This window comes from Serpula lacrymans (genome assembly GCF_000218685.1).
Source record: "Serpula lacrymans var. lacrymans S7.9 unplaced genomic scaffold SERLAscaffold_11, whole genome shotgun sequence".
Taxonomy (NCBI): domain Eukaryota; kingdom Fungi; phylum Basidiomycota; class Agaricomycetes; order Boletales; family Serpulaceae; genus Serpula; species Serpula lacrymans.
The window spans coordinates 326,447-352,104 of NW_006763300.1; the positions used below are offsets into that span (position 1 = coordinate 326,447).

General features: G+C 44.5%; 9 protein-coding genes across 9 annotated transcripts; 4 read left to right on the top strand and 5 right to left on the bottom strand.

The window, feature by feature from the left end:
* Nucleotides 1–9: 9 nt before the first annotated feature.
* On the bottom strand, nucleotides 10–3,213 carry SERLADRAFT_351106 (glycoside hydrolase family 63 protein; the record flags this gene model as incomplete). The annotated part of the gene is made up of 15 exons (XM_007321262.1): nucleotides 10–82; nucleotides 130–194; nucleotides 254–343; nucleotides 416–663; nucleotides 720–776; nucleotides 825–1,371; nucleotides 1,423–1,513; nucleotides 1,572–1,622; nucleotides 1,669–1,999; nucleotides 2,055–2,261; nucleotides 2,313–2,429; nucleotides 2,486–2,558; nucleotides 2,612–2,697; nucleotides 2,753–2,950; nucleotides 3,009–3,213. The coding sequence occupies 15 exons, from the start codon at nucleotides 3,211–3,213 to the stop codon at nucleotides 10–12; spliced, it is 2,439 nt and encodes an 812-aa protein (XP_007321324.1).
* Nucleotides 3,214–3,544: 331 nt separating this feature from the next.
* SERLADRAFT_451576 (uncharacterized protein) lies at nucleotides 3,545–9,445 on the top strand (the record flags this gene model as incomplete). The annotated part of the gene is made up of 14 exons (XM_007321263.1): nucleotides 3,545–3,715; nucleotides 3,787–3,913; nucleotides 3,969–4,192; nucleotides 4,334–4,525; nucleotides 4,580–5,263; nucleotides 5,318–5,371; nucleotides 5,425–6,224; nucleotides 6,271–6,698; nucleotides 6,753–6,840; nucleotides 6,893–8,039; nucleotides 8,104–8,635; nucleotides 8,690–8,811; nucleotides 8,869–8,970; nucleotides 9,023–9,445. 14 exons carry the CDS (start codon nucleotides 3,575–3,577, stop codon nucleotides 9,227–9,229), a joined length of 4,848 nt encoding a protein of 1,615 aa, XP_007321325.1.
* Nucleotides 9,446–10,508: 1,063 nt separating this feature from the next.
* On the top strand, nucleotides 10,509–10,798 carry SERLADRAFT_440788 (uncharacterized protein; the record flags this gene model as incomplete). Its single annotated transcript, XM_007321264.1, has 2 exons — nucleotides 10,509–10,538; nucleotides 10,592–10,798. The coding sequence occupies 2 exons, from the start codon at nucleotides 10,509–10,511 to the stop codon at nucleotides 10,796–10,798; spliced, it is 237 nt and encodes a 78-aa protein (XP_007321326.1).
* A 1,996-nt stretch (nucleotides 10,799–12,794) lies between these two features.
* On the top strand, nucleotides 12,795–13,379 carry SERLADRAFT_440789 (uncharacterized protein; the record flags this gene model as incomplete). Its single annotated transcript, XM_007321265.1, has 1 exon — nucleotides 12,795–13,379. The coding sequence occupies one exon, from the start codon at nucleotides 12,795–12,797 to the stop codon at nucleotides 13,377–13,379; it is 585 nt and encodes a 194-aa protein (XP_007321327.1).
* Nucleotides 13,380–16,123: 2,744 nt separating this feature from the next.
* Nucleotides 16,124–16,777, bottom strand: SERLADRAFT_336556 (uncharacterized protein; the record flags this gene model as incomplete). The annotated part of the gene is made up of 1 exon (XM_007321266.1): nucleotides 16,124–16,777. A coding segment is annotated over one exon (654 nt), but the record flags the coding sequence as incomplete, so codon positions are not given.
* Nucleotides 16,778–19,137: 2,360 nt separating this feature from the next.
* On the bottom strand, nucleotides 19,138–19,296 carry SERLADRAFT_396495 (uncharacterized protein; the record flags this gene model as incomplete). Its single annotated transcript, XM_007321267.1, has 1 exon — nucleotides 19,138–19,296. A coding segment is annotated over one exon (159 nt), but the record flags the coding sequence as incomplete, so codon positions are not given.
* A 167-nt stretch (nucleotides 19,297–19,463) lies between these two features.
* Nucleotides 19,464–20,129, top strand: SERLADRAFT_396496 (uncharacterized protein; the record flags this gene model as incomplete). The annotated part of the gene is made up of 2 exons (XM_007321268.1): nucleotides 19,464–19,525; nucleotides 19,580–20,129. The coding sequence occupies 2 exons, from the start codon at nucleotides 19,512–19,514 to the stop codon at nucleotides 19,749–19,751; spliced, it is 186 nt and encodes a 61-aa protein (XP_007321330.1).
* A 1,215-nt stretch (nucleotides 20,130–21,344) lies between these two features.
* SERLADRAFT_396497 (uncharacterized protein) lies at nucleotides 21,345–21,727 on the bottom strand (the record flags this gene model as incomplete). The annotated part of the gene is made up of 1 exon (XM_007321269.1): nucleotides 21,345–21,727. A coding segment is annotated over one exon (199 nt), but the record flags the coding sequence as incomplete, so codon positions are not given.
* A 729-nt stretch (nucleotides 21,728–22,456) lies between these two features.
* On the bottom strand, nucleotides 22,457–23,197 carry SERLADRAFT_350855 (uncharacterized protein; the record flags this gene model as incomplete). Its single annotated transcript, XM_007321270.1, has 1 exon — nucleotides 22,457–23,197. A coding segment is annotated over one exon (741 nt), but the record flags the coding sequence as incomplete, so codon positions are not given.
* Between the last annotated feature and the right edge of the window lie 2,461 nt (nucleotides 23,198–25,658).

The window sequence follows — 25,658 nt, forward strand, 5'->3', positions numbered from 1 at the left end:
TCATAATAATCAGCGAAAGCTGTGAATGGTATTATGGCCCTTACTTAAAGTTACCAGTGACGTCCAGCCCGTGAAAGGATGGCTGGTGAAAGGAGTTAGTCGCGATTAAAACACAAGACTTAACCTTACCTCCTTCTCCCTTCTCCAGTGACAGCATCGTACTGCTCCCATACGTATCCAGTCCTCTTGTATTCCTGCATCGAAGATTTTATCAGTGCATAATGCATATATACTAGTAAAAGAGGAAGCTGACGCTAAAAACATTGTCTATGACGTTTTTCCTCAGTTCGGTGTAAATGTCTTTAGCATATTCTTTATAAGGGCCTTCCTCAGCACCATACACCTGCCATTCATCAAGCATGGTAGCATCGGTTTATCACGGAAAACCATTAGGAAATAGAATAAAATGACACACCTTGAACAACGAACTTAGGGCCATATAATTCATCTGTATCCATATCGGACCTTTCCAATAGTTTTCGCCGGTCCCGAATGCAGGTTCACTAACAGACAGGCTGCGAAGACCATATGGTGACCAAAGATGGTCAGGATCACGCAAGAGGTCGAGGACAGCCCTCAGATGCGGCGAGTCGGGGGAGAGCAGAGAAAGAAGGAAAGGGAAAAGGGAAAGATATCCCTTATGACAAACATGATAAGATTCATCTGAGAATATGGTAGTGAATAAATGAATTATCAGTAGGATTTATGCAGGTTTATACCTTGATCGTCGATATTCACGTCGCAATACATTTGCTTTTCCTCACTCCAGTGAAGATCTTTTTGCGCGTCAGGGCGGATAAAAAGGCGAGAGTAAAATATATCACCTTCAATATTATCCAGGATTGCTCTCTCTATCTCCAAGAAGCTTAATTGGTCCTCAGTCTCACCAATGAAACCTGATATTTCCCGCATAGTCCTTGTGAAAAATGCCATCCAGCTTATCAGGTCCAAATGTAGCTCTCCAGCGTGAGGAGGACCTCTTGGATAGTCATCCATGCCGCTTGTTAGGACGTGTTGTTCCGATCGTCCTCGCCAGCGATACGCCTCGGTGCGAGAACGAGCTTTACGACCGTACTGCTTGATTTGTCCGCGTTGGGTGCGGCGAAACCAATCATAGTGGCGCTTAAGAGGGTGGTAGATAGACTGCAGGTACGCAACCCCACGATCATACGTCAGGTAGATATTGCCATCCGTGAATGTAGTGGTATCAGTGAGTATAGTCTGAGATCCGGGTATATAATTCATGCCAAGGTCCTCATCCGATAACCCAGACGTTTGAGATTTCAATCGGTCGATAAACGCAGTGACTGCCATAGTAAGAGTCGGAGGGTTGGCAAAAGAGGGGACTTGGGTTTGAAACTGAGCTGGAACCTATTACATGACATGTCAATAAACCTGCAATAAAATTATGTTTGAACGTACTTTGCTTCTCGCTTCTTCGCCCAGAATTTGTTCCCTAGCAACCCAGCCATCATTGTCAATCAAGTTGATCCAATCCATGAGCATCTCCAGGCTATGGGATACTGCAGATTTGTATCTAATCACGTCCATTGATATAATAGCGAACGTACCTGAGATCATTATCCCACTGTCCAATGTGCAGCAAATGAAATCCTTCATCCCTGCAGTGACGTTGAGCGGGAAGTTTTCTCAGAAAAACAAATTTACCAATAGAAGCCTCTTGGGAAAAAACTGCGACTAGGTGTTGCAGTCAGTAGACCTTGAGGCTCTAATAACTTTGCGTCCTTTTGTGCATCCTCATCGGCGTCGGGCGTGAAATCATCATCCTCGTCCCACTCGTATGCGAAGTTTCGATCGATGATAGAGGTTCCGTAGAAATAGCCGATACCACCCAGAAGATTAGATGTTATAGCTTTGCTGAAAGAGCTAAGGGCTCCTGGGTCTGCAGCAAAGTAAGAGGGCGACGTTGGAAAGATAGCCTCGAAACGTTTATCAAAAGATGCATTCAGAGCGTGCATGCCTTGGTCAAGGATTGACGCTGAATTGGAATAATTAGTCTGAAAGTAGGGCTAATCACAATTGAATGTAGTTACCATCAAGCATCTGAGCTGCACTTTGGCTTTCGAAGAATACATCAAACTGGAACTCTCCGTCAAAACTTTTTTGTACAGCATATAAGTTACTTCCTGTGTAAACCTCATCAGATAACTGTAAAACAAATGAGGGGTCCGGTGCTGTCGATGTCCGATATTTTTGAACAATGTCTGCCGCATGATTGACGATATTTTGTAATATCCATTCTGGAACATTTGTCAGAGCCAGCACAGTGACATGATGGCTACATTTCGAACCTTTGGCCGTCCAAATGTCCCCTCGGTTTAGTCGCAACCCAGCCAAATGAGATTTGCCGATACGCTCTTTGAATGCTTCAGAATGAGGCCCGTTTGTAACTGCATTGTTTTCAGGACCTAGCCAAAATGTCAATGGATACTTTTCTCGACGAACATACAAGATGCTAACTAACTGTCAACTATCCGAATCGTGAAATCGTCCAAGTCAGGAGTTGATCCTACAAACTCCACAGGCCCTTCGATGCCCTGGGTATTATATTATTTATCGAGAACAATATTATGCAAAGGTCGTTGCTCACGTTTTCATTCTCATCTGTGACCATGTCTATACCACCGAGACCCTCTAGGCCGACGTAGAATATCGTGGAAATTCGGGAAGGAAATTCTTCATTTTGATTCGTGAGACCGAAGGGGTGATAGAAAACATGGCCCACACTCACCGGAGTTGATCGGTTTCCCTTTGATTCTTGCAGCCCAACTACCACCATTGTTGCCTCCGGAAATCTTCAACAGCTCGGTGGTTAATTCGACGTTATTTTGGCTGTCTCTGAGCACCTGTTCGCCACCACGGCGAGGGTCATATGTGGTCCAAGTGTAGCTGTCCAGACCGTCCCCTTGATCACATGCATGTCGAGTTTCTGGCAAGCCAGCAAAGTTAATATATGATAAAATGACCTTTTATTCACAAGAACATACTACTGATAGATTGATAATCCTGAGTACCGAACCACATGAGACCAGTCACGAGAGATTGAGGTACCCTAGGCTTGAGGCCAAAGTAGAGGTTTGGGCGATATACACCCCAAAGCAAGTCTTCGGAGGAGTTGGTTGAGTGCGAGGTTACCACTCTTGCTGGAAGTAGTAGCAGTAACCCCCACAAGTGGGCCTTGGAAAGATACATACACGGGTACGAGAGAATCAGAAATGAAGAATTGGTGGCAAGGAAGTATGGAATAGATAGGCTATGCAGCAACAGGAATATATGGATACGCGTCTAGCTCGTGGGGTTCGAATGTCAATATCACAGTAATGTGGTCACCGTAGTAATAGTTGAAGATTTTTTATGAGAAGCCTTGCAAGTTGCACAAGTAGGTGGTCTAGCTGGCAAGTCATACAGCGTAACGCTTTATTTCGGATTTTTCCGTGGGATACCTTCCCGCTAACAATCTGAACGTTGTCACGGACCTGTCACAGTTCTCATTGGGTTGGGACGTGCATTAGCTCTCTAGAATAACGCAAACACGACGATCTGACCAGGCCCCATGGCCGAGAACATCTACAGTAAGGGAACGAGAGTTTGGTTCGAAGATAAAGACCAGGCTTGGATATCTGCCGAGGTCGTAGCCGTCTCCAAAGCTTCGGATGATGCCATCCAGCTCGATTTCCTTGATGAACGAGGCAAGGTCAGTTGAGTCCAAATTTCGTAACGGAATGGGTTAAAGTTGAAGTTACCTTTGTATGGTGATTTTTTTAGGAGTTGACGATCAATACGACCCTAAAGAATATCAAGGATGGCAAAGGTCTCCCTCCCTTGCGAAACCCGCCACTACTAGAAACTGCCGATGATCTGGCCACATTATCCCATCTGAATGAACCTTCAGGTAAGTATCATGTTATCTTTTATGGCTTACTTCTCTTTCATTGACGGTAGCACAGTTTTGCATACAATCAGAAATCGTTACGCCCAGCACAGCATCTACACTTATAGCGGGATAGTTCTCATTGCTGTCAACCCGTTCCAGAGAGTCACACTATATGGGCCAGAAATCATACAAGCCTATAGCGGTCGCAAGAGGGGTGAACTGGAACCGCACCTTTTTGCCATCGCCGAAGATGCATACACTGCCATGGGGAAGGATGGCATGGGTCAAACGATCATCGTGTCTGGGGAAAGGTGATTATATTGGTATATTCCCATTTTATCTTTTATCTAAACTCTATTATAGTGGTGCAGGTAAAACCGAATCAGTGAGTATTATATACGTTTTATCCACTTCCTGTGTCGAGATGGCTGTCTTTAGGCAAAGTTTATCATGCGTTACCTTGCTTCTGTGAATCCTCCTGGTTCGACGAAGTCGAAGACAAAATTCTCGCTCGACGAATCTAGTGAAATAGAACGTCAGATTTTAGCAACAAATCCAATTCTAGAAGCATTTGGTAATGCCAAAACGACGCGGAATGATAATTCATCACGTTTTGGAAAATATATCCAGGTCTGTATATATCGCTCAGTTGTAAAAGTCATATTCTTATGACCACTGTCACAGATTTTGTTCGACGGCAAGCAAGAAATAGTAGGCGCCCGTATTCGGACCTACCTCCTAGAGCGATCCCGCATTGTTTTTCAGCCGCTCACTGAACGCAATTACCATATCTTCTATCAGTTATGCGCCGGTGCACCTATGAAAGAACGTAAAGATCTTGGACTGGATACGGATGTTGGAAAATTTCACTATTTAAAACAAGGGGGGACGGCCTCTACGCCAATTAGCGGAGTGGATGACTCTGAAGAATTTCGCGCCACACAACACGCGCTTTCCACTGTTGGAATAAGCGTCGAAAAGCAATGGGCAGTTTTTCGACTACTCTCCGCGTTGCTTCACCTTGGGAATGTCAAAGTTACACAGACACGATCGGATTCAGCTATCAACGAAGATGACCCTTCTCTCATCTTGGCCACTCGCTTTTTGGGCGTAAATCTTCCAGAATTCAAGAAATGGACGATTAAGAAACAAATTACAACGCGCTCGGAAAAGATAGTGACATCTCTCAATGCTGCGCAAGCCACCGTTGTCAGGGACAGTGTGGCAAAGTTCGTATATGCGTGCTTATTTGAATGGCTGGTTGCCGTAGTCAATGAAAGTCTGGCTGGAGAAAATGGTGACGCAGCTGAACGTGCTGAAATGTTCATTGGAGTGTTGGATATCTATGGTTTCGAGCATTTTCAGAAGGTAGTGTTCTGATCACTACTTGGTCCGCATTGCATTCACGAATCTCCATCGTAGAATTCATTTGAACAATTCAGCATCAACTATGCCAATGAAAAGTTACAGCAGGAAGTAAGTGTCTACAAAAGAATTTTAATTGCTACTCATGTTTTCGCTTCTCATAGTTTAATTCCCATGTTTTCAAACTTGAACAAGAAGAATATATGAAAGAAGAGATCAACTGGACTTTCATAGAGTTCTCAGACAACCAACCATGCATCGATGTGATAGAAGGAAAACTTGGCGTGCTTGCGCTTCTTGACGAAGAATCGCGTTTACCTTCAGGAAGTGACGCGTCCTTTTTGCAAAAGCTCAACACACAGTTGTCAAAGCCTGCCAACAAAGCCGTTTTCAAAAAACCAAGGTTTGGAAATTCGGCATTCACGATTGCCCATTATGCTCTAGATGTTACGTATGAAGTAGATGGCTTTTTGGAAAAAAACCGCGACACCGTTCCGGACGAACATATGGCACTACTTGGCTCGACGAGAAACTCATTTTTAAAGGAGATCCTTGATATAGCCCTAGGATCCGCGAAATCAGTAGAGCCCGTTCACCCGAGTTCACCTGCCTTTTCCGACTCTGGCAGCGGGGGATCTCGTCGATCGTCGATCATTCCAGACCCAGGGCGACAATCTTTTGTTACATCGACCTCTACCTCTATGGGAGCCAAGCGGGGCTTTGTGGTGAAAAAACCAACACAGGGTTCTATTTTCAAGGCATCCTTGATAACCCTTATGGACACTCTAAGCGTAACCAACGTGCATTATATCAGATGCATAAAGCCGAATGAAGCAAAAAAACCATGGGAGTTCACACCTCAACAAGTTCTTGGCCAGCTTCGGGCATGTGGAGTCCTAGAAACGATTCGCATTAGCTGCGCTGGGTATCCCTCACGTTGGACGTACGAGGAATTTGCAGAACGGTAAGTGAATCGGTGCCCTATATAACACGGTCTCAATCTTCCTTAGGTATTACATGCTCGTACCCTCATTGGATTGGCAACCGATGATCCAGAATTTAGAGTTAAAACCTCTCTGTTCCCTTGTCCTACAGAAAACTATTAATGATCCCGACAAGTACCAAAGCGGTCTGACGAAAATTTTCTTCAGGGCAGGGATGCTAGCAGCATTAGAATCTCTTCGTGCCAACAGGCTCAACGCTCTTGTGACGATTGTGCAAAAAAATATGCGCAGGCATATGGCAGTCAAGGATTACCGCCAACTACGTCGGGCTACAATTCGGATTCAGACTTGGTGGCGGGGTATACTTGCTCGGAGTTTAGTAGAAAGCATCAGGAAGAATGTGTCTGCAAGACGGTTGCAGACTGCACTGAGGTGTTACATACACCGCAAGAAATTCTTGGATATACGAAATGCGATGACCATCTTCCAGAGTCGTATGTTTACTTCAAACGCGAGGCTGTCTTCGTCCTAATGTGCCATTTCCATAGGTGCTCGCGGTGCCCACGCTCGTCAGCTTTTCAAGGAGATGAGAACGTCTCACGCAGCAATACGGTTACAAAGTCTTTGCCGTGGACTGTACGTTTATTCGCGTTTATTAAGTGGTTCTGTCTCACAGCTACCTTACAAGGTTATGCCGTCGCACTTTTGGATCTGATTTAAAACATGTCATCTACCTACAGTCGTGCATCAGGCGCCGATTGGCCCGAAAGCACTTGAAAAATCTCAAAGCCGAAGCACGTTCCGTATCGAAGTTCAAAGAGATATCCTATCGTCTAGAAAACAAGGTAGTCGAGTTAACTCAAAATTTACAAAAGCGAACAGAGGAAAAAAAGACGTTACAAGCACGATTGTCAGAGGTGGAACAACAGCTACAACATTGGTCATCTAGATATGAGGAATGCGATGGAAAAGTAAAGCAACTGCAGTCTGCTTTGTCGAAGTCTGAAGTTGCGCTTTCTCAGAGAGACGAACTTCTTACTGCGAAGGTAGACGTGGAAAGGCGGCTTGAAGATTTTACTGCAAAGGCAGCAGAAAGGGAGGAGACCATTCAAAAACTCACAGAGGAGTTGACGCGCCAAAGCACTCAGCTCGAAGCGCAACAGAAATCCATCGACATGGCACCCTCTCGGGTTAATGAGGACAGTTCTATCATTGCCACACTTAAAAACGAAGTCAGCAACCTTCGCGAACAGCTCAATCGCGCAAACGCCCTCAATGCTCTGACACGAGGTACTCGAGCAGAGCCTCCCAATTCACCTACATTTTCGCCTGCACTGCGCATCGCTGATTCGAACAATGGAGCCAATGGGTCTGCGTTAGCGGCGCCCTCGACCCATCAGCGAAGACACAGCTCTGCAGGCGTGTATTCGCTGTCTCCTCTAGATGGCCGAACATCTGCAGACGATATGCTTGATGCGAAGAAGAATCACATACTAAATCCTCGCGCAGTATCAGTTGCTTACAATGGCGAGGACAAAGTACTTCGGCTGCGCACAAACGGCTTATCCGAAATTCGTGACAACGATGACCCCGCGGAAGAAAAAATCAAACTCATGCAGGATGTTAAACGTTTGGATGAAGATGTTCTAGATGGCTTAATCCGGGGTTTGAAGATTCCAGTGCCTAGTCTTACTAATCCATCTGCTGTTAAGGAAATCCTTTTCCCAGCTAATCTTATCAGTCTTGTTACTAACGAGATGTGGAAGTATGGTTTAATTCCGGAAAGCGAGAGATTCCTGGCCAACGTGATGCAGACTATTCAAGCCCATGTTATGGCAAGTTTTATTTTTATTTTTAATACTCTCTCTTTCTGTTGGGCGCTAAATTCCCTTCAAATAGTCTTTTTCCAGCGAAGAAGCCATCGTTCCTGGGATTTTCTGGCTATCAAACGTCCACGAGATGTTATCCTTCATCTGCGTTGCTGAAAGTGACATGCTTCAAGGTATAGGGCCTGGCGAAGAGAATGCTGTACGGCCTTTCGATTGGAATGACTATGAGCGGCTCGTGACTGTCGTCAAGCACGACCTCGACAGTCTCGAGTATAACATATACCATACTTGGATGCAAGAGACGAAGAAGCGTTTATCCAAAATGGTGATACCGGCGTTAATCGAAAGTCAGTCATTACCGGGTTTCACGACCAGTGATGGCGGGGGACGACTATTCAACCGTCTTCTCAATACAAATAATCACCCGGCCTTTGGCATGGACGATATCCTGAATCTGTTGAATAAAGTATGGAAGAGTCTAAAAAGCTATTACATGGAAGATTCGGTGGTGCAGCAGATTGTTACTGAGCTGCTCAAATTAATCGGGGTTACTAGTTTTAATGATCTTTTGATGAGACGCAATTTCTCTTCATGGAAGCGAGGTAAGCTTGAAGGTTCGTATATTCATGCCCGAGGTAACTGAACAAAGTCAATAGCGATGCAAATTCAGTACAATATCACACGCATAGAAGAATGGTGCAAATCACATGACATGCCAGAAGGGATGCTGCAACTCGAGCACTTGATGCAAGCTACGAAGCTTCTGCAACTGAAGAAGGTATACCCTACCATTCAATACTCTACTTCTTACAAGGAGACTGAGCTATTGAATTAGGCAACTCCAGCAGACATAGAGATTATTTACGATGTTTGTTGGATGTTGAGTCCAATGCAAATACAGCGCATGTGCACGAACTATTATGTGGCCGACTACGAGGTGAGCCGTTTCCTTCAAGGCTCTTCCATTCCTAGACTCAAGATATCATCAGAGTCCCATTTCTCCTGAAATTTTACGAGTAGTGGCTTCTCGGGTGCAAGCTAATGATCGTAACGATCACCTTCTACTATCTCCCGAAACGGAAGAAGTTGGTCCATACGAATTGCCACTACCGCGAGAGGTGTCTGGCCTGGAGACCTATGTACCTGCATATCTAAATGTAGCACACCTTCGCAGATTGGCCGCCCTGGTTGCATAATTGCTTTACTTCGATGTTTCTGTTTATTATGACTGCATAGATAGGTTTCATAATGGCCCGCAGGCAGGCACTCATACTCGCACCACATGAATTTAGGTGGCCACGATGACATGAGGAATCGAGCGGAGCTCAATCATAACCTCTCTCTTTTTTGTGGAGGTTAACTTGCAAGGTTATATGTAGTCTAGTCCAATATAATGTTCCATTCTGTGGTTATGGTTAGTGATGCCAGAGCGCCAACATTTAGGTCGGCATGCTTCGCCGCATCAGCATAGATTAGGCTCGTACCCACCCTGCTCGCTCAGCTCTCGGCTAGGTAATTTAGCGATGATTGAAGCTGTGAACTTGCTGTATTCTCCATTTGCTGACCTAATACAATATATGATATTTGGTCTCCTTCAAATCTCACGACTTTTGCAGGAGCCCCCCATTTGGTGCCAATAACGCAAATTGTTGAAGCCTTTTGAAGTTCAGAAGTGACTCCACCATTCAGATGCAACTCAGACTCAGCAAAGGGGATCGAGAGTAGAGGCCTCATGTACTGGTCCCAGTCAGACAATCAGTCAAGCAATCAGTCAGAAAAAGTCTCTTGTGACCAGTGATAACTCACAAGATTGTTGATAGCAGTACCAGTAGACTCATGTAAACATATTAGTCTTTATCCAAACCCATCACTACTATATGCCTGAAGCAAGTCCTAGACACCCTGCCCGGTCTACAGATCAAAAGCTCAACACTATCCTTCAAACCCTACAGGATGTCAGTTGGTCATTTGCAGACTTCCTGTACTATCTATTTTGTCAAAAGGATGAACATGGGAGAAAAGTCAAAAGGACACAACAACACTTACAGTCAGTGGTGTCCTTCCTCAATGGATCCTCAATTGGATCAGCATCAATAGGCACTATTCTTGATGCACCCTTTGAAAATGCCAAATGTGTTTCTCTAACAAGCCTGGTACTAGAACAAATGAAGGGGAAGAGTATCATGACCATCAGAACTGAAGAAATCTGGCATGGGGAAGCAGCACTTACTGCATGGGCCATCAAACATGTTACTAGACTAATCCATGTGGAATTTGATGTGATGGTGTTGCATGATGGTGGTCTACAGATGCAAGCCCGAGTTTTATCTGAAAATGTCAATTGACATGATGGCACATCTATTACATGGGATGCATTCAACTGATTTAGCTTCCGGAAGCTGCAAGACCTCCTGGAAACAAACACACCTGTAATGTGCCATATTGTTTGCTTGTACTCCAACCCAGAGTTCCACCATGCCACAGATATATTGTCCGCAGGACTTGGTATGTCCTGCTTTATTTTGTCTCATCTAAACCTATTAAACCTTGTGTGGTAGGGTGCAATTGCTGCGTTAATGGCCCTCAACTTCACACACTCAAAATCAGCTAGCTATGTCACATATAACACCCTTGTTGAAGCACTGGAAGGGATGGCTCGTGCAGCAGTTAAATATCTGAAAGAAGCTGCAAAACATGGGTCAGAACAACACTTCAGTGTTGTTGGAGACAATGTACAAGCTTATGCAAAGAGATGGGACCCTTGAATTAGAAGAGAGAACAAGATATTGAAGGGTTTTGTGGGCACAGCTGTTGAGCTGCAGGAATTTGACCCTGCAGCATTTGATGTACAAGAACTGGTGCGGCAACTGCAGCTGCAAGAAAGGAAATCAATCATCACAAAAGGCATATTAGACAATATTGATCTCACTCACCAGGCAAAAGTGCGCACTTTGTATTTCTTACATATTCTGATCAACTTTGTGATTGTGCTATCAGTTTACAAAAGCTGATATAAGGAAGAATACAAAACTATTGCCAAAAATCCTATAAATCAAAACTGTCATACAAAAGTGACTCCTCTTGCCACAAACACAACTGATGAGATGCAAATTCAAGGGATGGAGAAGGCAGTTAGTGATTTCCTGAAGACACAAATGGGGATTGATGATGAGACAGATGAGGGAGAGTTATTATATTCAGCAGTGATGGGAAAACATTTGACCAACTTATCAAACTGAAGAAATACCGGGTGATGGAACAGCAAGACTTTGAATCCATACATTGTATTGTGCCAACGTTGAAGCTTTGACATACAAAGTGGACCAATCTTAGCCGTGTTACTTGTACACATTGGGGTGCAGCCTTTGTGGTGGTGGGAAGTTCAAAATGTTCAATTGAGAACTTCTGGGAAGTGTCTAGCCACTTTCTGAGACCTAACAGGGACAGAACTAGAGTCCAGTATGAGTAACTATATTATCAGAGAGTACAGAATGTGTACAGTACCTAGAGTCCAGTATGAGTAACTAAAGAATAGGAATACTGGACTCTGCAATACTAGTAAACAAATCAGCCACAAAGGCGAAATTATAGAATGCTCAGTGAATACTGAACAATAGAGCAAAAAGAATAAAGAAGAAAGTGATTTAGAAAGAAGGGAAAATAGATAGCACAACTAGGTGCAGAATCACCAAAACTAACACAAAAGGCTATTGCAGACAGTGATACAGGCAGATTGTGGGAGGTGCTCAAAGTAAGCATAACAATGATGGATTATTCATATAATAAACTTACAGCAACTCTGCGGCCCATATAGTTATAATTGTCCATTTTAGACAGTGCATTATTACCTGATAATATTACTATATGTTACGATACACAATTTTTGGACCTTTGATTTTCATTCTCCCCTTTAACTTTATACGGTAGTTTTCACACACTGTGCCATGCGGCACTTCCCATTTTGTTCAAACTCCACCTTCTCGTGCTATGCTGCCTTTATTCTTATTTAGCTACAAGTCTCTCACGCAGTGGAGCTGGTCACACAGGCTGCACCCTCTGACATCATCAGCCACTGCTTTTATCAACTGTACAGTACATAAGTACAAACACTCTGTATTAGTATATACACCTCATTAGATCTAGGAGACTCCTCAGCAAGTCCTCCTGTTGTATCCTCACAACTAACTTGTTGAAACCTAAAGGGTAAACACTCCCTCTTCATTATCTTTTGGCTTGTCTGAGTTGTGCGCCAGAGTAACTAACTCTTGGTTGTTACATTAGGACTTGCTCTTACTACTCTCTCGCACATTGTGCAAACCCGGTCCCCAGGGTTAAGGGGTTATTGTTTAGGGATATCCCGTATAGCAGAAGGGTGCGCTCCTAGCAACGGCCCTGTAGTGCTCTGGGAGAAAGAACAATTATTTTTTTGATACATGGCCCCCAGTGTTAAGGGGAGTACTTTAGCTCGGCAGTTGGTGTGGAACCACTGTACAAAACTTCTTCTTCGAATACCTCTGATCAAGCTGGGCACTTGCCTCCGCCAGTTGGAGAAGGGTTGACAGCATAACAAGCGGACCACCCCCTGACAACCGTTTGGACCAGGGTTTCTTACATTTACTTTTTATATACTTTTCAAATACTATAGTGTGGGTAGTCAGAGATTGAGATCCGATATTCAGCTGGGAAGAGGTAGATCCACAGATAGCAAGCGGGGACCCCCAGTTACCCTTTTTTTTACATTACCAAAGAGAACAAGCCGACATGTTGTCGCAAACTCCTGACGTCAACACTCTGTTGCACAACATGCATGCACAGATTTTGGCGTTAACCACGCAACTCGCTGAGCTACAGGCAAACCCCACTGCAGCAGCACCCTCAGTTGAGAAGAAATTTAACAAGAAAGTTGAAAACGTCGCTGACCCCGGCACTTTTGAAGGAGACAGAGCACAATTTGCTGAATGGTGGATCAAACTGCAAATTTGGGTCGAAGCAAATTGGGATGTGTTTGCTGACGACTTTGAGGTAGCAACTGCGGTGCTATCTCCACTAAAAGGACCTGTGGCGAGTCAATATGCCCAAATTAGATTACAGGAGTGCTACACAGCGGGAGTGTGGCCCACCTGGGACAATCTCAAGATAGAGATTGAAAAATATTTCAAACCTCAAGCTGAGCGTGACTGGGCGCGTCAGCAAATCCATACCTTCAAGCAAGGGAACATGAGGACAGATGATTTCGTAACCCGGTTCCTGGCCCTCTCTATCCAAGGGGGTCTAGGTAATGAACATGCAGTGGAGCTGCTGGAATGCAATGTAAACCCCCACATTGCAGAACAGCTCTACATATAGGATATGAGGAGCGAGAACCTCTCTCAAGCAGCAGAGGAGGTTCAAAAAGTAGGTAGGGCCATAGTGTAACAACCAAGAGTTATTTACTCTGGCGCACACAGGAACACACTATAAAGAAGATGATGGGGAGTGGTTACCCCTTAGGCTGCAGTGAGTTAGTTGTGCTAGACAACAGGAGGACTCGCTGAGTCCTTCCCCATGTATTGCTCTTGTATATATACTAAAATACATGAGGTACTGTACAGTTGTAAATAAAGTTCAAAGTCCGATGTCTAGCATGTGACAGGTCACATGATGAGTCTAGACACTGGTCATGTGACTATGAAAAGTTGAAAATGTAAAGTAAAGTAAATGGTCACATGACTGGTCATGTGACTTGGAAAATAAAAGTAGAAGTACAAAAGTGAAGCGTAAGTAGGTGCTGGTATGTTAATTGTAACACATAGAGCTCTACAAAATGCAATTCAGTGGCGGGCTCACCACCAAAAACAACTTTTCCCAGAGGAGCCCTGGGTCATCAAACCAAAATAAAAATCACTCTCATGGGTTCCAACCAGGGCGGGGAGCCCCATTGGATATCAACGCGGTCCAGGGCGGACAGGCGCGCAGATTCACCTGCTACAGCTGTGGGCAGGAGGGGCACATAGCCCAAAAGTGTCCAAACGAAGCGCAGGCCGCTCAACAAGAAAATAACCAAGGGCGCTGTCGATGATGAGAACTGTTGTTAGAAAACCACACACAAAACAAACTAACACACAATCCTCCCAGATTCCACGGAACTTGTTTATGGGCTTTGCCTCCTAGAACAGTGGAGTGGTCTGGTTGTTCGTGGGGTGGTACGTATAAAGATCCTTCAAAGTAAAACCCAGAGGTGTATGAGTGTGGGTTTTGAGGAGGAGGGATAGTTGAATTTATAGAAGGATAGGGGCTTTGTGACGAGTATAGACGAGCACTACCTTGCTAGTCGTAGCACAAGGTAGGTTTGAGAACGACAATATGATGAGGTTCCCAGTGATAGCAGGCTCCTGACGCACAAACTGTAGTGCTCAGAAGGACTCTAATCGAAAGGGATGACAATGACTTCAAAAGTGGGAAGTGACGATGACAGCAGTTAACAGTGGTAAAAGTGGGAAGTGTTGTGACCACACTGGATCACAAGTAGCAGAGTAGTGAACTTGAGAGTAGAGAAGAAGTCTGGATTGGATTTCTTGTTGTTGTTTTTACAAGGTAAAATACAGGGGTTTATATAGTAAAAGAGAAGTAGGCTATGCACAGTATAGCTGTGCAAAAAGAATGAGAAAGAATATGAAGGAAGGAATGTACGCTGACGAATCCTGCGTAGGTAGTACAGGATAAGATTGTCAAAAAAAGAAAAGAAAGGGATAGAACAATAAATGCTGTGAGTAATGTCACAGGTTTGTACAGCCATAAAGTAAAGTCCAATAGCAAAAAGAGAGCAGGAAGATCATGATGTCATGGGAAGATGCAGTAAAAAAGGGCAAGGCAAAACGCTATCAGTATCAACACAGTTCCTTTATTGTCAGTCAGGCATTCTAAAAAAATATGTGTCCATAAAAATGATTCAAAAATCAAAAATAATCGCACTGTAAATGAATGTTCTCTGAAGAAAAAGAAACTGGAGCCACCGGTCCACCACCTAGTCCAAATCTGACAGTTCCATGGCCTTACCAATGGACTGGTTGTGTTGGACCACCTGATCAAACGAGGGAGGGAGAGGAGTAGTTCCAATTTGGAACAAGTGAGTCCCAGGCAGCGTGTGGTAGGTGTAGCTGTAGCGAAGATAATGGACAAATGATAAGTGTACCCAAGTGAATGGGACAGCGATGAACATGGGCGACGCAAGGGGATGAACCTTCTCCAGCTCAAAAACTACCCACCTACGCTCCAACCAGGCAAGACGAGCGACCGATGTTTTGATAGTATATGATGGCAGATCGACGTCATGAAGATGGACCTGTTGCCCTATTTGGACCGGCCGCCGGGGCTTTGCTGATATCAGCAGTGGCACGTGGTAGTCAACGGATCGGCGACAGAAGCGGATAGGAAGTGGTGACATCAGAAATGGTGGGGGTTCAAAGAAGATGAGGAGGAGGAGGGTGGAGGTGACGAGGAGGTGAACTAAAATGGGGACCCAGAAACGACCGTCGGGTGAGAATAAAAAGGAGAGGAAGGGGCCCATGGTGGGGCTAGGCAAAGGAAGGGGAGTAAGGGAAACGACAAAAGTGAGGGCGCAATGCAATGTGTAGCCAGTGGCGACGCGAAAATTTGCCGAAATGCCGAAATGCGGAAAGTACCGGATGGAAAAGCAAAGGTGAGCGTGACTGGATTGCCTAATAGAGGTGGTGCTGATCAGCCACAAGTTCAAAAAGGGCAATATTAATTACTATTCCACATGGCACTGTGCCTATGTGGCGCAAAGGCGAGTCTTTTTGAATATTCGCTTCGTTATTGACACCTGTCCATGCTACCAATCAACTTTGGTGCATGACATCCACGGACAACTTGAAATTGCAACTGTCCCCAGTTGCTTCCATAAAGGTAGGGTCATAGGGAATGAAACATGGCAACACATTGAAGGGTCATGTCAGCATAAAATTCGTTCAGGTAAGTCATTAATTGTTATCTTCATCATCTGAGTCGTTATGCTCATAGTCAGGTTCATCTTCTGGTTCATCTAGGTCGTTATCATGGTCATCCAGTTCGTCCAAGAGGGGCATAGAGTGGCGGTTGAAATAGGGAAGTAGGCGAAATGCTGCAATTCCTCTTCGTGATACTGATCCATCCATTTCTTTTAGAACATATGATCCTCCTTTAGTACGTCGCACAACTTCATAAGGGCCATTGTAACGAGGCTTTGCTTTACAATCCAGCTCTTTCTCAACCTGAGTATTCCGCACTAGAACAAGCTCTCCAGGCTGGTATTTGTTCTTGAACATCCTTCGTGCATAGAGTTTCTCAAACTGCGCTTTAGATCTGAGACGAGTTTTGCGTATAGTGAGTGCAGCTTGTTGCAAATCATCCTGTCTCTTTTCTAGTTGACGAATGCGCAGAGCAATGAGGTCTTCTGTTGACATTGCAGTATGGAATCCATGAACAAGGAAAGTCGCTTCTGTCAGATCAAATGGTAGGACTGGGTCAACTCTGTGCAACAGATAAAAAGGGCTGAATCCAGTAGAACAACGAGTAGTGACCTTGTCTGCAAAGAAGGCATGATGGACCTTGGTTGGCCATAAATCGACATTCCCTTCACAGGACTTGACAAGTGCTTCTCTTATGACGAAGTGTCCACGCTCAACAACACCATTTGCCTTGGAATTGTAGGGAGAAATGCGAATATGAGGGATCTGGTAACGTTCCACAAGCTCTTCAAATGCTCCTTTGACTTTGCTTCCATTATCTGTGACAACTTCTCCTATAGCTCCATAGCGACAGATGATTTCTTCCCAGAAAAAGCGAGCAAGATTATGTGCAGATGCTTTCTTCAATGCTCTTCCTTCTGCAGCAAGTGACAGATCATCTCTTGCAGCAACAAGATATCGATATCCTCTGGCCTTGGGCATGAGCATAATGTCGACATATACTTTGGTGAAGATTGTAGGAGGTGATGAGATGGTAAGTGGGACTTCACTTTTGCGTACACTTCGAATCTGGCATTCATGGCAGGTGCGAATATGATGCTTGACATCCTGTAACATATGGGGCCAGTAAAAGCGCTCTCTGACTGTAGAGAATACACCATTGACTCCTCTGTGACCAAGCCTTTCATGTGCTTAAGTAAGGATGTGAAGTCGAAGGTCAGGATTGAAGATGACTTTGAGAGGAGGAGCAGAGTGACGACGCTTGAACATGCTGTCTCCTTTCAAGAAGAATTGAAGTGATCGCTTGACAAAACGCTTTTGAGCTTGAAGAGAGGAAAATATAGGCAGCTCCATAGTTTGAAGAAAGTGGAAGATTCGACGAAGAGTATCATACTGAGAAGAATCATTGGTAAGGAACGAAGGGAGTGACATAGGGTGATATGGGAGAGGTCTGGCAAGATCAACAAGAAGAGCGATATCATCAAGCCAATCATCTGATTCTTGAGCATCTTCAAAGTCTTCCTCTGTTGGTTGACGACGAGATAATGCATCAGGACCACGATGTCGATCAGCAGGTATGTGAATGAGCTTGAAATCAAAGAGAAGGATGCCCTGAATCCAACGATTGATAGTGGCATTAGGCTGAAGATCTGGATCGTTGAGCATGCCTTTGATATACTTGGCATCCACCTCCACATGCAAGTGTTTTACTCCTGCAATGTAAAGGCGAAAATGACGAAGTGCTCTGAACAAACCATATAATTCTAGCTTGGGTTGACTGTAATTTGCCTCTCTATCATTCATGGGAATAGAGCCATAGCGAGCTGGACGCTTCCTTCCATTTTCATCAAGCTGGGAGAGGATAAAACCAACAGCAATCTTGCTGGTATCAACTGAAAGAACGACTGGGTTGTGTGACGAATAATTATAGGGTGAAGTGCTGGTGCAGAAGATACTGCATGCTTCAGAGCATCAAATGCTTCTTGTCTGCGTTCATCCCATTGAAATTCAGCTCCTTTGCGATACAATTCTGTCAAGGGGCGTGCAAGAGCAGAGTAATTGCGGATCCAAATGCGAACTGTGCCACATAGACCAAGAAAACTGCGAACATCTTTGGGAGTCTGGAGAATTGGCCATTTAAGAATCTTGTCCACCTTGGTACTGTCAGGGAGACGACCTTCTGGGCAGCATACTTGTCCGACAATCACAACTTGAGGACGACATAACTGAGTCTTCTTTCCAGAGAAAGTTCCACCAGCATGACCAACTCTATGCATAATGCGATGAACGTTAATGGCATGTTCCCATATAAATCTACGAATGCCAGGGTTGCCAGGAATGGTCTCTGGGTTGCCATCTGCATCTTCATAACGAGAAGTAGGTCCTTTGATTGGGAGGTCATCAACAAAGATATTGGCAATATGCGGAATTTCGTCTTGCAAGATGAAAGTCATGCAATTCTGGAATTCTGGAACGGAATTGGTGAATCCCATAGGCATAGAAGTAATCCTCAGAAGTCCTAGTGGCGATAGAAAAGAGGTAAGGTCACGACTGTCAGGGTGCACTTTTCGAGCATCAAATCCCCAAAAAAGATCAAATACAGTATAGCATTGAGAACCAGCAAATGGCTCCACAAAGTCGTCAAGGATAGGTGGTACTCCTGAGTCTTTGATAGTGACTGCATTTAGTGGCTGAAGATCATGGACGATGCGAATCTTGCCATTCTTCTTCTGAACGCAAAACCACTTAGAGCGATAAGATGACTGGCTAGGCTCATAGACTCCAGCTTTGATTTTGTCTCTGAGCAATTCTATGACTTCATTCTTGATTCCAGGAGGAATAGGAATGTTCTTGTATTCCCAAGGGACATGTGGGAGAACAGGTATGACGTAGGGAGAGAAGTAGTCTTCTCTGAACGTTCCTCTGTCAGTTTCCTCGAAGGCAAGACTGCGCTGATTGAGTATCATGATGTGAGCGAAAAGCTTTTCCTCTTCTGGCCATAAGAATCCATCAGAGTTTAGCTTCATTTCGTCATAAAGGCGCTCCTTGGTGAGCTTCGGCGTGGGAATGAATTCTGGGGGAAGGACAGGAAGGGGTGGGAGCGAAAGGAGTGGGTCTTCTGGAAATGACCGAGTGACACGTGCGTCTTCTGGGAATACTCCAGGAACAGGTTTGACTTTGCGATCAACACGTTTGTAAGCTCCAAAACTCGACCAATCGGGTGCTGGTACAGGTATAGGGTCCACAATGTCTATCATGTAACTAGGGCTAAAACAAAAAGTGTTCAAAGAAGGAAAGTGCCGTGGTAGTTTTGCGTCATCTCGGACCGAATAGGATAGGGATGAGGTCGAAAGTTTTACAAGGGGGGAAGGAAAAAGATCAGATAAGAACGAAAGGGGAACATAGACAATAGAAAAAGAAGTTGGTATTAGAGTAAAGGAAGGAAAAACCGGATAACATAGAAATCTAAGAGGCCGTTTTGTACAAGTAATAGATATATAACAAGAAAGAAGAAAAAGGGAAAAGGTGGCATATGGTCCAAGAGCGCTGAATGGAGTGTTAAGTAAGAAAGGAATATAGAAATGTATCACCAGCATCTACCTCAAACTTCAACTGTGGCACTAGCAAGTACCTCAGTGCTGGTGGTGAATGTGGATGCACTGGATGGATGAGTTGTCCTGTTGTGGAGGTGAATAACCTCAACACGTTCTCGTCGACAATAAGCGCGAATACGAGGGAAGATAAAACTGTAGAAAAGGGTGAGGACAAGTAACACTCCCACCACAATCTCGATGATGAGAGCTTCTTTAGTAATATAAAACCCTTCGAGCCAGGACATGTTAGATGCTTGTAATGCTCGATGTAAGCGTTTAGGATGGAGTGAAGATGTGTTAGAATCGGGGTAGAATTTCTGGCACTGGTGTGAATAATCGATAATGGCTGAGCTGATGGTGACGTGGGAAAATGATGATAATGATGCATGGAAGTTCGAAGATAAGGAGTAATATCGGATGATATATTGATGGAAGGTTGATGCTCCACTCCTATTGTTGTGGAGAAGGATAAGTGAAGGGGCGGTGAGGATTCAATCTCCCTTTCATCCTCTTGACTATCATTGCGAATAGTATGCATGAGTGTGCGATTATGGTGCATGAGTGTGCGATTATCAGGAGGAAGTGACGAAGCAATAGTAGCATTGGTAGAGGATGGTGATGGGGGTGAGTCACTGATATTTGATGGTAACTGTTGACGCGAATATGGGGGTGGTGATTCAGAATCAGTGGATGAGTCATCATTAATTAATCCATTTATATGATTGTGTATCGGCTCCGAATCGGATTCTTGTATTACCTCCACCGTCACATTGACTTGACCATTCATATCACGTGATGGAGGTCCATTTATATCTTCATCAGTGGGAATTGGAAATGACTCTGTTTGAGGAAAGAAGCAAATATGTGCAGTTCCTGAGTGACTGATAATAGATTGTGCTCTTCCAGGACCATGATTCTGGTCAAATCGCAAATGAGCATGGAGTAGGACATAATCCGCATAAAGGTTGTGGTTTTCATCGAAGCCATGGTGTCCTCTCATGACATAGTCTGAAGTTATTGAGAGTGAGCTCATGTTGTGACAATATTGAAGGTTGTTCAGTAGACCAAAAATAGCAGACCTTTCATCTTCCCTGATTGAGCGAATATGGTCAAAGAATGTTTCTAAGGTACTGGCATTGGGGATAGGGATGGAGGCTTCAATAGTTTCTTCTAGACGAGTCTCCAGGTCTTCCAGTGCTCTGAGAGTACTAGAATTTTCGATTGAACCAATTGGGGAATTATCTGGAACAGGCACAGTTTCTTCTTCTGGGGTGACACTTTCAGCAGCAGTTTCCGATTCATCGGTATTTCCATCTAGATCTTCTCCATTGAAGTCATAGTCCGTGACTAAGAAGCTGGATACTGTATCGGATACTCCAGATACTGGTTTGACATAGTGAATAGGACGATGATCTGATGATACCTTGACTTCCAGAGCAGGGTTTTCGATTTTGCCATCCTTTCTGAAGACGAGATAAGTGCCATTAAGTCTCTCTTCAATGCTGACATAGTTCCCATGCGTCCATGGTCGTCCAAGAAGTAGATCATATCCAGTGTCTTTCCCAACAAAGATATTGGCATAGGTTTTGACTTCTCCGCAGTATAAAGCCACATTGTTGACTAGACCATCAAGTCTACCAAATCCTCCATTGGCATCTTTGACTACAGGTCGAATACTAGTATCCATGGGAAGGCGAATGAGATTTTCCCAAATAGTGCGACTGACTATATTGAGAGCAGACCCTGAATCAACAATTGCTGAAATAGTTTCGCCATTAGAGGTAACAGGGACACGAATGAGGTCGGCATGAGTGATGGCAAGAAGTGATTCAGCTGTCAAGCTTTGGGGCTTGTTGTCTAGTCCAAAATTAACGCGCTTGGGTTTCATCATTTCTTGGAGATTCCGGGAAACTTCTTTTGATAGACCAATGATATTACCAATAGATAGTGGGATAGGGGTGCTGAGAATTTGATCAATGATGGCTTTGGAGTCAAGATTCTGTGAAAGAGTAGATGAAGTCTTGAGCTGTTTCTTCTGTTTATCGGCAGGGGGATTCTTCTTGGTGTTTTGGGAAGCATCTTCCATGATTACATCGTCATTAGTGGGATCAAAGATAGGCTGTGCAATATCAAAGATGTGTGGCTTTGATGGGGCAGGTGCTATGGTTGGAACGGCAGGCTTCTCTTCTTCTTTCTTCTTTCCTTTTACAGCTTTGGCCCAATCTGGTTTAGGAGGAATGTAGACACCATCAAAGACTTGCTTGCGCTTCTCCTTAGACACTCTGTCTGGACGATCCACTGCATAGACAGGCTCTTCATCTGAATCTGAATCAGAGTCAGCTACTTCAGCAATGGACATAAAAAAAGTCGTAGTGAGGAGGTTAGACTTCGGGATAGTGCGATGTACAGCAGTTGCTATAGGTTCCTCTCTTGATCGCATGATTCTAGACCCATCAGACATGACAAAGCGACCAGTGTCATCCTTCTTGACAATTCCCTTTGACAGTAAGTCAAGCATATCTGCACATTCATTGACTCCATGACCAGTTTTTCCGCATCCATAGCAAAGGAAGGGAACACGAGGTGCTGTAGGCAGAGTGGCAGTGGGTGGAGCAGTAGGCTGAGTGGGTAAGTTGCTGCTTCCTTGAGAGGATCGAGATGGTCTGGCTGACTGGTTCATGAAAGTGGGAGGGCAAAGTATAAGTCGAGCATCAGTGTCAAGCTTGATAGCACGATAGTAGAGCAGAGGATAGTTAGGATCTTCAATTGTCATAGAACCCAACTTCTTGATAAGGGTTTCTACTTCATCCTGTTTGACAGCAGTGTGCTCTTCTTCGTCTAAAGAGTGAAGGGTTTTCTTCGACTTGGAAGGACTCAACAACTTTCTCTCTTTCTCTGTCTCAGAGGTGCGCTTTTTTTCTTTCTTCTGCTTGGTGGTTTTCCTGATATAACGAGGTGGTTCTTCCTCTTTATCAGAGTCAGAAGAATCATCCGAAGAACTGGAAGAGTTTTCTGAATCCGAGTCTGAATCCGAATCATCAGAGTCAAAATCTTCATCATCAAAGCGATCTCTGCGAAGGACATGCTCTACAGCCTTGACAACATCATCAAAGACAAAAGGCTGGGAGAGATCAAGGGTAGGATCTCTCTGTAGAAGTCTATTTTCAACGCGATGACGAAGGGTTTTGGGTAGTCCTTTCCAGAAGAAGCGATTGAATACGTCCTGAGCGATTTTGGATTTGGCAAGAAGCCATCCTCCAACACGAACATACTTCCTCATGTAGCTCTTGAAATCGTCCAGAGAGCCCATTTTCTTCTTGTGCGAAGCATCGACCAGCTGTTTAAGATGATGCTCTTTAAATTTGGCCTCTGCTTTTGCAGCATCAAAGTACTGGAGAATTTCGTCTTTGAGACTGTTCCATGAGGGCGTAATGAAGTGCTTCATTCCTTCAATAATTTCGCGAACATATGTGGAGCAGTATTGGAGAATGCTTGAGCATTTTTCATCGTCAGCAGTGACATTGTTTGCATGACAGATACGCTCATAGTGGAGAACAAAATCCCTGACACGAGTATAGTCTCCCTTGAACTTCTTAGGAGCATAACGAGTGCCAGGAATTGGCATAGTGATGACTGAGAGAGTAGTAGGTTGATTCATGGTGAAAAATATAGGGGGTAAACGCGAAGCTTGCTGAGTAGAAGCTGGTACAGAAATTGAGTTACTGGAAGAGAGGGATGGGACAGATAAAGCGGTGGGTGAGATAGAAGGTGTAGATGATAAATTAGACAGTGATGGCGATGAAATGGTTGGTATTTAGCTTGAAGGAAACCACCCCTCGCGGTGGGCTCCAATTGTCGATGATGAGAACTGTTGTTAGAAAACCACACACAAAACAAACTAACACACAATCCTCCCAGATTCCACGGAACTTGTTTATGGGCTTTGCCTCCTAGAACAGTGGAGTGGTCTGGTTGTTCGTGGGGTGGTACGTATAAAGATCCTTCAAAGTAAAACCCAGAGGTGTATGAGTGTGGGTTTTGAGGAGGAGGGATAGTTGAATTTATAGAAGGATAGGGGCTTTGTGACGAGTATAGACGAGCACTACCTTGCTAGTCGTAGCACAAGGTAGGTTTGAGAACGACAATATGATGAGGTTCCCAGTGATAGCAGGCTCCTGACGCACAAACTGTAGTGCTCAGAAGGACTCTAATCGAAAGGGATGACAATGACTTCAAAAGTGGGAAGTGACGATGACAGCAGTTAACAGTGGTAAAAGTGGGAAGTGTTGTGACCACACTGGATCACAAGTAGCAGAGTAGTGAACTTGAGAGTAGAGAAGAAGTCTGGATTGGATTTCTTGTTGTTGTTTTTACAAGGTAAAATACAGGGGTTTATATAGTAAAAGAGAAGTAGGCTATGCACAGTATAGCTGTGCAAAAAGAATGAGAAAGAATATGAAGGAAGGAATGTACGCTGACGAATCCTGCGTAGGTAGTACAGGATAAGATTGTCAAAAAAAGAAAAGAAAGGGATAGAACAATAAATGCTGTGAGTAATGTCACAGGTTTGTACAGCCATAAAGTAAAGTCCAATAGCAAAAAGAGAGCAGGAAGATCATGATGTCATGGGAAGATGCAGTAAAAAAGGGCAAGGCAAAACGCTATCAGTATCAACACAGTTCCTTTATTGTCAGTCAGGCATTCTAAAAAAATATGTGTCCATAAAAATGATTCAAAAATCAAAAATAATCGCACTGTAAATGAATGTTCTCTGAAGAAAAAGAAACTGGAGCCACCGGTCCACCACCTAGTCCAAATCTGACAGTTCCATGGCCTTACCAATGGACTGGTTGTGTTGGACCACCTGATCAAACGAGGGAGGGAGAGGAGTAGTTCCAATTTGGAACAAGTGAGTCCCAGGCAGCGTGTGGTAGGTGTAGCTGTAGCGAAGATAATGGACAAATGATAAGTGTACCCAAGTGAATGGGACAGCGATGAACATGGGCGACGCAAGGGGATGAACCTTCTCCAGCTCAAAAACTACCCACCCACGCTCCAACCAGGCAAGACGAGCGACCGATGTTTTGATAGTACATGATGGCAGATCAACGTCATGAAGATGGACCTGTTGCCCTATTTGGACCGGCCGCCGGGGCTTTGCTGATATCAGCAGTGGCACGTGGTAGTCTACGGATCGGCGACGGGGGCGGATAGGAAGTGGTGATATCAGAAATGGTGGGGGTTCAAATAAGATGAGGAGGAGGAGGGTGGAGGTGATGAAAAAGTGGATTAGAATGGGGATCCAGAAACGGCCGTCAGGTGAGAATAAAAAGGAGAGGAAGGGGCCCATGGTGGGGCTAGGCAAAGGAAGGGGAGTAAGGGAAACGACAAAAGCGAGGGCACAATGCAATGTGTAGCCAGTGGCGATGCGAAAATTTTCCGAAATGCCGAAATGCGGAAAGTATCGAATGGAAAAGCAAAGGTGAGCGTGACTGGATTGCCTAATAGAGGTGGTGCTAATCAGCCACAAGTTCGAAACAGGCAATATTAATTACTATTCCATGTGGCACTGTGCCTGTGTGGCGTAAAGGCGAGTCTTTTTGAATATTCACTTCATTATTGACACCTGTCCATGCTACCAATCAACTTTGGTGCATGACAGCGTACAACCACTCACTCTCAGTGTTTGGTAGAATATGCTTTGTCGTCTGCGCCCTGCAAGACTTGTCATCAATTTCAGCCTCATGTGATAAGTTGATGTCATGGTCTACAGGCTGACTGGTAGACTCCTCTGGGGAATCAGGCTCGACGTGATGGCAACTGGTAGCTGATCTCAGTTCCATACGCTCATTGTACTGTGCAAGGAGCCACCTGAGACGGTCATCATGTCCAAGTGGGGCTGTTCTTTGCTTATCTCGAGCATTGGGGCGGGATTTTTGAGGGCTAGTAAAATGTTTACCTAGCAAGGGGTGAAATTGACGTTGTAGACGGGTGGACATGCGGGTCAAAAGCTGCTGAGTAGACAGGAATTCTGCTTTAAGGATAACTATAAAAGTAAAAGTTATGTGCACACCAATGGCATAATG